The sequence below is a fragment of the Benincasa hispida genome, chromosome 8, assembly GCF_027475165.1.
Source record: "Benincasa hispida cultivar pf3 chromosome 8, pf3_genome.v1.1, whole genome shotgun sequence".
Taxonomy (NCBI): Eukaryota; Viridiplantae; Streptophyta; class Magnoliopsida; order Cucurbitales; family Cucurbitaceae; genus Benincasa; species Benincasa hispida.
Genome location: NC_143485.1, coordinates 58,439,895 through 58,450,269, shown reverse-complemented (window position 1 = coordinate 58,450,269; position 10,375 = coordinate 58,439,895). Strand labels below are relative to the sequence as shown.

The window sequence follows — 10,375 nt, the reverse complement described above, 5'->3', positions numbered from 1 at the left end:
ACTTCTCTTTCCCGCCGGCGTTTTCCTTCCTTCCAACAACTCCGTGTCCAATCATCCCCTTTGTCCACATCACCCACAAATATGATTTCCTACTCCCCATTCCATTTTCCTCACCTTTCCCTCTTTTCTTTTCTAATCGTCAGATCACCACTATATATATATTTATTCTTTTTTAAATTAGACACAAAATTACAATTTCAAAGAAAATTAAGAGGTAGTATTGTATATAATCGTTTTTAGAGTTGAATTATCTATATTTGAGGTATACAACATTTTAATTTTATTTTATAAAGTATGTGTTCAGAGTGTTGATTTGTTTAACCTAAAGTTATGAAGTATGAGTTTGTATTGATAGCATTTTTCCCTGCCTTTTCTTTTCTTGTATTGGATGAGTAGTGATATGTTAAATATCATGTTTTATAAATAAAGATAAGAATATTTGTTTAACACCTACATTTGATCTTCTTTTAATATATACAAAAATTAAATCATGGCATTTTGGATTACCTAGTAAACAAAATTATTTTCTAAAAGGTTATTTTGTGTACGTTAGTATTTATATCTTGATATTGGTTATATTTGATTTTGGAATAATATATAGTGTAATTGCTTAAGGCTGTTTTTAATAATTACCTAATAAAAATAAAACTACACAAATTAATTATTTAAAATCAATTAAGGTAAGTTTTTTTTTATTAGTTATATGGTTTATAATTGCACAAAATTTTGAAGGTGATCACACAATTTAAACAAAAATAACATTTACTTGGGTGATCTAACAATATTCTCATGCAACACTAAACACATTCCCAATAAAAGTTGATAACATTTTCCTACACAACCAAATATAGTTATCTTTAATTTCTAGACATACTATTTCCATGCATTGTTTTGCATGCACGACAAAATATAGTCATCCTTGATTTTCAGTAATTTTATTTCCAGGCATATAATTTCTAGGCATCCTAATTTCTGGACATTTAGAAAATCTCAATCTGAACGGCCCCTAAAAAAGTCGAAATGAGAGATTGAAAATAATAAGATCTTTGTCAAATTTGTGCTAAGCTAGGGAAAATGGCTGAAAGTTGGGCTGTGAATTGGAAGTAAGATTTGGGATGGGTTGGAACCACTTTGTGTCCATATTGAGTCTTATTTAGGGAAGAGATGAGAGTAAGTGATTACAATTGAAATGATCCTTCTAGTTTGTATAGACTGTGTCAATGTGGATGAGATGAGAAGAGTTTATTTTATTGTGTAAGATAATAGTTAATTAATAAAGGAAATAGCAGCATCATTTAGCAGAAGGTGGGGATTGTCCACTGAGAAAGGAAGCAAAGAAGGCCAAAGAACTGCTTGGTTTGAAACATGGCACTGCATGCCCAGCTCCTCTGAATGTTGCAAATGTTAGACCAGCATATTCCTGATACCACCCACTCACCTGCAGCCATTTCATACTTAATCAATCCACCTTTTTATAATTATTAATTGTAAATCTTTATATATATACATATCGAAATTTGTTTAGATAAGTCCATTAGGAACATATGATATACACAAAATTAAAAGTTTAAAGATTTATTAGATATTGAAATAAGAAAATTACCCGCCGTTTAATTCAAGATATTTTAGTATATAATTTTAAATCTTGTGATTTGAAACTTAAAAAATGATTTAAATTTTTTTTACTTCTTTTGTAGCGACAAAGATTTGGAATGGTTGTACTATGGATGACAATTAAAAAAGTAAAGAAAGTTAAAAGACCCCGTTTGATAACCATTTTATTTTTCGTTTATTTTTTGAAAATTAAGTGTATGTAAATTACTTTGATCATCGTCAAATTTCTTACTTTGTTATTTACTTTTATTAATAGTTTAAAAAACCAAGCCAAATTTTGAGAACTAAAAAATTAACTTTAAAAAAGTTGGTTTTCATTACATTGTACTTTAGAAAGATGTGAATCAGTGTAAGATATGTGGATGATATAAACTTAATTTTAAAAAACAAAAACAAAAACTAAATGGTTAGCCAACGAGACCTAAAAATGTAATGATATATGCTTTTAATAATAATTTGAATTGAAAATTAGAATAAATAAGGTAATTTAACTCTAAATTGCATGAAATTTTGTAAAATTTGACCGTTTTAATCATTTTTTTTAACAACAAACTAAGATTTCAAATCACTTTAAATTTCAAATATCTTCTTTTTATAATAAACCATCTATTACGATTTGAAACCTCTCAAAATCATAAAGTTACAAATAAATCTATGATATTAACTAAACGATTGTGAAATTGTAGAATAGCAAATTTATAAGATACAATTTTTCTATTTGATTTGAGTTCGACAATTAGAGGATGAGGAATTCAAATATTTGATATTTAGAATAGTAGTTAGTGTAATCATTTGAGCTACACTTAGATTTGCTACTAGACGCGAAACAAAAAGAGATTCATACATTGATTTAAAACTTTGCTGAGTTTAGAAATCTAATAAAGCAAATTTAACATTCTTCCAAAAAATATTTTCGAATAAATGCAGTTAAATTATAAAAAAATCAAGTTTAAAATTGTAAAAGCAAACATTAAAATGATTAAAGTTATTGAAAGTTTAATGACAATTACCTGCTTCTGATGGTACCAAGGCCTCCATGTCTTGGTAATGGGCAGACTGAGGGATCTCAGACTATATCTAGTGGACAAAACAGGCACTCTTCCATCTGTATCTCCACTGTTCCAATATTAATTCAAATCATCAATTTCAATTTTTATTCACTAATTAACCCATATTATATTCATTAACTTCTAATTAATTACCTGTAGATCCATACTCTAAGCCCAGCTGCAATCAGCTTCTCGTATATCGGAATAATTGAAGGCTTTGAATCATACCAGTTTTCAAATATGGTATTGCTGTGTATTTATAATTATCAAATACTAATTAATTACAACCATAATCATTCCAGAAAATTCAATTTTTAATAACAATTATATTACTTTTTACACAGAAAAAAATATATATATCTTTTTTTAGACACTAAGTTTTAAATATAATTTTCATTCGATCTTTATCGGTTTCAAAATATTACACATTTACTATTTAAGTTTTGAGTTTGGTTTCAATTTAGTTTCTAGAATTCAAAAGGTTATAATTTTACTTTTGAGATTTGAGTTTTTGTTTCAATTTTATCCCTAAACTTCCAACATTTATATCCATTTTTTTTCACTATACTCTCACTTTCATCTTTTGTATCTATCAATGTCTATTAATCAACTTTTTTTTTTTAATACAAATTTCACTATTTTTCATTACCATTAAAATTAAATTTAAAATTTCACTTTATATAAATTAATTAATAGATATTAACGTCATTGATTGAAAATGAGTGCTTAATAAAAACTAAGGTTAAACGTATAAATTTTAAAATGTAGAGACCTAATTAAAATAAAACTAAAATATCTTGAAGGAAGAATTTTAATAATTCGAAATTTAGAGACTAAATTGAAATTAAACTCAAAACTTAAGAATTGCATTTTAAAATTTAAAGACCAAACGAAAAAATAAGACCGAAAATTTAGGGACTAAAAATATAATATTTCTACCAAAACGAGTGTAGCTCAATTGACATTCGAGTGAGTTAATAATTATGAGATTTATGGTTAAAAAATCTCCAATTCTTACATACTTGCAAATACTCCAATTCTTCAAGTGCTGCCCATCACTAACATGAAGGGCTTCTTGCACATCTCGTCTATTGTAAAATGTTTTTGCATAACCATCGAGGCACGGATCGTATCCACCCATCATTCTGGGCATCTAAATAAATAGAAAAAGAGAAATGATATGATATTATCCAATTTGAAGATAGAAAGAGAAGGAAGGTAAAGAGGAGAGACAAACCATGGTAGTAGAGCGTTTGATGGTTAGGGTTTGGACAGAATTGCCATCAGCAGATGCAGAATTAGCAATGCAAAGAGAGGTATAAAGGCTGTAAATATCAATTTCTTTGTATTGGGTAAGCAACTCATCCACTGCTTCACTACAATTGTTATTACTCCAAGTGTCATTGCTATTAAAATCACAACTTTCTCTTATTATTTTGTGAGTTTCATCAGATATCACTGCATGGCTCCATGCATAATCCACCATTCCTCTCCAATCATCACTATCTGAAGTTTCTGGGTTCCCCAACTGTATCCATTCAACTTTTTTTTTTCTTTCAATTTATTGTTCATAATTCAAAATCATATATCAACCACAAAATCAAGAATATATAATTTATTCAAATTTTTTATTCGTACTAGGGTTCCTTTTTTTGTTTTTTTGGGGGAATTCTTGCTTTTATTTGTTGTCATCACAAATACTTTATTTTTTTTTCTCACTTTAAATGTCACCTACTAATGTCTTCTTTCAAATCACATCACTCCCTTTTTAGATCTATAGCTATAGTTACATGAGTTCAAATACAAAACTTTCTATTTTTATACCATGTTAATTAAAGGAAAAAGTATCATTTTAGCCTCTAAATTTTGGGTCTAGTTTCATTTTCATTTGGTCCCTAAATTTCAAAAAAAAAAAAAAAAAAAAAAAAAAAAAATTTGTCCAAAGGAAGTTTTAGAATGTTACGTGTTAGTCATTAAGTTTTGAATTTGATTTTAATTTAATCCTTTAGTTTCAAAATGCTACAATTTTTATCCTTTATATTTGAGTTTTGTTTCAATTTGATCACTAGGTTTCAAGAATTACATTTTTAACGGTTGGTTTTGCACTATATACTCAATTCAATATTTGGTGTCAATATCTATTAAAATTAATTTAAAACATCAAAATAGTGAAACTTAATTAGTTATAACTTTTTAGTTATTTTAAAATAAATTATATTAGAGATAAACAGTAACTAAAAGTGAATACTTAATGAAAAATCAAAATCAAAAGTGCAAATCTTGAAACTTATGTACCAAATTGAAACAAAACTTAAAATCCAAAGATAAAATCATAACATTTTGAAACTAAGAGACTAAATTGAAACAAACTCAAAACTTGAAGACTTAAAGTGTAATATTTTGAAACCTAGTGACCAAATGCAAACTATATCCGAAATCTAAAATCCAACAAGATAATTTCTTAATCAGTAACTAAAAGTGAATACTTAATGAAAAATCAAAATTAAAAGTGCAAATCTTGAAACTTATGTACCAAATTGAAACAAAACTTAAAATCCAAAGATAAAATCATAACATTTTGAAACTAAGAGACTAAATTGAAACAAACTCAAAACTTGAAGACTTAAAGTGTAATATTTTGAAACCTAGTGACCAAATGCAAACTATATCCGAAATCTAAAGTCCAACAAGATAATTTCTTAATCAAATCACCTATCAACTCAAAAGTTAAAGTTGATGGAAAAAAAATAGATAAGTATAATTAAATATTAATTAGAGACGAAAAAAGTCAGTATAGGAATTCGAACATACAAGATTTATACTTTAATATGACGTTAAATCACGAATAAATTCAATAAATTTAAAGTTAAATTGTAAATTTGTTGGAGCCATCAAATTATATGCAATAAACATACCAAAACACCATGCAGATTGATGTGGAAGGAAGAATCTTTATTCCTATCGTGGATGAGCTCAGCCAGTTCAGGAACATATTTGCCTGGTTTTTAAGACATGTTACGTGATTTTAAAAACAAAATAAAATAATTAAAAACGAATATGTTGGAATTTAATTAAATTAAAATTACCTGCATAACTCTCTCCTGCGATGTAAAAAGTGTGGTTTCTGTACGAAGGAAACTTGAGGAACCACTTTTGCAAAAAGTTATATGCATCATTTGCTGTTCCAAGAAACACCAAATAAAAATGATTTCATTTATCCAAACAACAACAACAATAATAATAATAAAGAACTTAATCCAAGCAAATCTCCACGTATATGTGTGATTTTATAAATATAAATAGGCAAATTGTTTATATATTATATTAGAATTAATTACCTGTAAATTCGTCCCCTAGATTGTCGTAATCGGCGGTTGTATTTGAGTATGAAAAGCCAACACCAATAGGAGATTCCAAGAATAGCATATTGGCCTCTGCATCATTAAAGTGCATCCTTTTTTTTTTCTTAATTCAAATATAATTATATATAAACAGATTAGGATAGAGAATGACCATATAAAATGAGACATATCTATACAGATCTTGTAGATAATTTTAAAAAGGAAAGGTACAAATATTACACCAATTTATATGCATGAGAAAGCAATTTACTAAATATAATGAACAAAAATAATATTCTTGGTGGCATATGGTGCACACTAGCTAGCTATGGCAAATATATGCTTTGAGGGAAATGTTATTTTTTCATATATAAATATATTTGATGCTTTTATTTGGGGAGTGGGGGAAGAAGAGTAATAATATATATATAAAAATAAATATACCTTTATTCCAAGAATAGTCATTTAATTTAAGTCCATTTGCATCATTGTCCACTATGAAAGGACCAATCTCTTGTGTTGCTCCATAACCCACAGAGGAGCAGCCAGGACCTTAAATTCAACCAAAAACAAATACAAGAATCTCTTGTCACCTCAGCAGAGAACATTGAATTGGAGTGTTCATTTTTATATTTAAATACCTAATCAATAGGCTAATAAATCAGGTCAAAAAGTTTTGGTCATAGGCATTGTGAGAATCAAAACTATATAAACTGTTAAATTACCCCTTAATTAATATTCCACTTGTATGCATAGAATATAATTTCCCATGACTCGGTTTTCTTGCGTTCTTCCAAAAATAACATTTAAAATCAAAGTGAGTACAATGTAATTGACATATAATTCTTCTTTTGAAATTTGAAATTCAAATCCTCACATCTCTTTTATTGTACTCCAAAAAAAAAAAAAAAAAAAATCTAAAAGTTATCAAATCCTAAATTTCATTCGATAATCTATATCATTATCATTATGTGTTTAAAGAGTTGTGTTAAAAAGAGAAGGACTAGGTGCAGACCCATGCATCTCATATTTTCCTTCCATAATGAAAAAATAAATAAGTAATTCAAATTTTTTGGTGTGCAATTGGAGTTGCACCATGATGGATGCAGTTTGGTGTTAAAATATCAATATAAATTAAATAAACTTATAAATTATACTTCTACCATTAATTTTTAGATTTTAGATTTTTAAAAAGTTTAGTTACTAAAAGGAAAAATGAAAACAAACAAAATTTTTAAAGAAACATACTTGGATATCTATAGTGCACTCAATTAAAAATTGACACCTCTCTATTTTTTTTCCCATATATATAAAGAAGGAAGTATAAAATGGTTCCACGCACGTTTTCGAAAGTCATTATAAACATATAATGATTATAAAATTCATACCGTCAATTTTGAGATTAAAGATTCGATTCTCCCAATCCACAAATTTTTTAAATTCTAATAATGTGATTTCTAGCAGGGAATTTGATAGGGATTTAATTTGAAAAAAGAGTGGGGTAATAATTTACCTCCATTGAGCCAAAGAACCAAGGGTTTTTGATGAGGGGTAGAGGCAGCCTCGTAGAACCAGTAAAACAATGCCCTACCGTGGGACTGATGGACGGTGACATAGCCGGCAAAATGGCGGAATCCGACGAGGGGCTGGCCGGGCAAGTTAGTAACGAGGTCGTCTTCTCCGGCGGAGGTGGGAATAACTCCCTTTCTCTGTAAACCCCATTGTCTTTTACCCAATCCCAACGCACCACCTGGCTCCACAACCACAACATGAACACACACCATAAAAACGGTCGTCATTATCGAAAACTTCATATTCAATTTCATAATATTAAAAATATTACTGAGTCTTTAATTTTGAGAGTAGTGTGTGAAACTTTAGAAACACCCCACTTCTATATTTATACAACTCTCTTCTAATGATTTCTTCTTTTTGTTTTTTTTTTTTTTTTAAAATCAGTATTGTCGAAATATTTTTTTTTTAAAAAAAAGAAGAGAAATATACCCACGTGGCAAAATTATGTTTAGATGGTAGGTGTGTGTGTATATGGAATATTTTTTCTGAACCCCTCCACTTCACTACTGTTCATTTGGAAGATCTAATAATATATGGGTACTTTTTTCTTTCCCTAATTTACATTTCTTTCAAATTAAATTAGCCTATGATTGATTGATTTAACTTATCTTCTCCCATATGAGTGTAGTTTAACTGGCATAATATTCAAATTATCAATCTCGAATTTAGAGATTTGAAATTATCTTAAAAGGTCAATACTAATCTAATACGATAAGACAATTCTCCGACTTCTCTATACAACCATGTTATGGATTTATCAATCTAACATGTCTATGGGTTAACTCATCAAGTCTACACGTCTTAATAAAGAAATTTAGGGTCAAATCAATGACAATATTGTGTTCATATCCAAAGTGACCATCCAAAAAGAGAATAAGATCCAAAGTTAGATACTAAATTGAGCTTAGCTCAGTGATATTGACATACGCTCCAAAGATTCCAAATTAGCCATCAAATTGAGCAAAGGATCCTAACATCGTCCTATAAACATCGCTAATCCATTGTCTTTGTTTTTTTTAACAAAGTACTAGAAATTAATGGAACCGATCAGGAGGTACATTAGGCCCTCTTAACTAGGTTGACATGAACTTAGCAACCTCAACAAAATCCAGGACTAGCATAGATGCTTTCATTTTAAAAAGATAGAATTATATGTATCCAAAGAGCTAGAGGAGATCTCAAAGACAAAAATACAATCAGAACAAGGCTAGAGGAAAACCTTCTAGTTTGATGTTGTAGATGAAGTATCTTAATTACAAAATAAGATGGATTTCGTAGTCCATAGGGTTGCCAACGAGACAACCTCATCCCAGAGATGTGATGGGTGTCTCTCTATCTATACTTTGAAATGTTTGTCTATTTCTCTCAAGTCAAAGGATCTTTTATTTTGAGTTCATATTGAGGTGTATCAGATGATCAACAAGTTGGTTCAAAGATCCATTGTCGGAGATGATTTTAACTAAGAGAGTATAAATACGAGATCCTACACTCTCCAATCAAGATAAGCAATCAACTTTCATTAGATTATATTAGAAACTATATATAATACTAGATTTGTTTTAGATAAACATATTTGAGTTTGTTTAGATTTGTTAATTCTTTGAATTATTTGATTTAGGATAGTATTTCAAAATACTTTTTATTCAAATGAAACCTTGTTAATGATAAGACCCTCTACATATATCGACAATAGTATGATATTACTTACCGTTTTGAACACAAATCTTCATGGTTTTCCTTTTGGTTTCATCCCAAAAGATCTAATACCGTCATATATTCATGGCCATCTATTTATCTAACCAATGTAGAACTTTGATCGCATTCACAAAAATTAAACCCTAAGTCATCATAGTATTATTTATCTCTTAAACCGATCCAAATTGAATGGATGCATGCAGATGAGATTTACAAATCAACAAGGCATAATTTAGGATAGTTCTCTATTTCTTTTGAGGATTGCTTTATTTGAGATCCGTTTCAAAAGTATACAAAAAACATGTAGCTAAGATTACTTTTAGTACCATAAGCATGTAGTAATATTACAGTATTTTAAAGGAATTTTTGCAGAAGAGCCACTAACGAGTCACCAAAATTCTTCTTTCTAATTTCTTTCTTTTTTTTAAAAAAAAAAATTATTTATAGACACTGTTTGATCTGAAGCCACTGACCATTTCTCCAATTGAAAAGCCACAAAAAAAGAACGAAACTGCAGTATATAAATCCCACCCAATTCTTCACGAGAGAGAGAGAGAGAGATACACGTGGCATTACATGGTTGGTTTAACAGGAAAATTATAATTATATATTGAAAAGAGTTTTTTTTTATAAAAAAAAAAAAAAAAAATTGAAAGTGGTCTGAGGAAATTATGAAGAAAACCCAGATATTGATCATCATCACAAAGTGGAAAGATGGAATTTTGTGGCGAACCTTTCGTGGGTTATGACTCTTTTTTGAATTTGGATGTAATGATAATTAATTATATAATAACAATTAAAAAAAAGCTGTGAAATTGTGGGGAAAAAAATATTATTTATATTAATGTAATGACTAGGATTCCAACTTTATTTTTAGTTGAATAATGAGATGGAATTCATTTCTTTATTATTATTCATACTTTCGTCATTCTGTTATCCTTAAATAAACATTAAGCATTATTGGGTGGATTTCCACATTATCCATTTTTATTCTTAATTGGGTATCAATTATTTCTTTTTTGTTTTTTGTTTTTACTATTAAAGATAATATATATGATTTTCATATCCTTTTATTTGGTAGTGATATCACATTACATCGCC

The 10,375-nt window shown here is 28.5% G+C and overlaps 1 protein-coding gene across 1 annotated transcript; it reads right to left on the bottom strand.

Moving 5' to 3' along the window:
• Positions 1-1,116: 1,116 nt before the first annotated feature.
• On the bottom strand, positions 1,117-7,882 carry SCPL31 (serine carboxypeptidase-like 31). The gene is made up of 10 exons (XM_039038080.2): positions 7,518-7,882; positions 6,449-6,556; positions 6,002-6,097; positions 5,750-5,842; positions 5,579-5,661; positions 3,901-4,191; positions 3,686-3,816; positions 2,817-2,912; positions 2,625-2,730; positions 1,117-1,438 (listed from the first exon to the last, which is right to left on the bottom strand). The coding sequence occupies exons 1-10, from the start codon at positions 7,828-7,830 to the stop codon at positions 1,292-1,294; spliced, it is 1,464 nt and encodes a 487-aa protein (XP_038894008.2). The 5' UTR covers positions 7,831-7,882; the 3' UTR covers positions 1,117-1,291.
• Between the last annotated feature and the right edge of the window lie 2,493 nt (positions 7,883-10,375).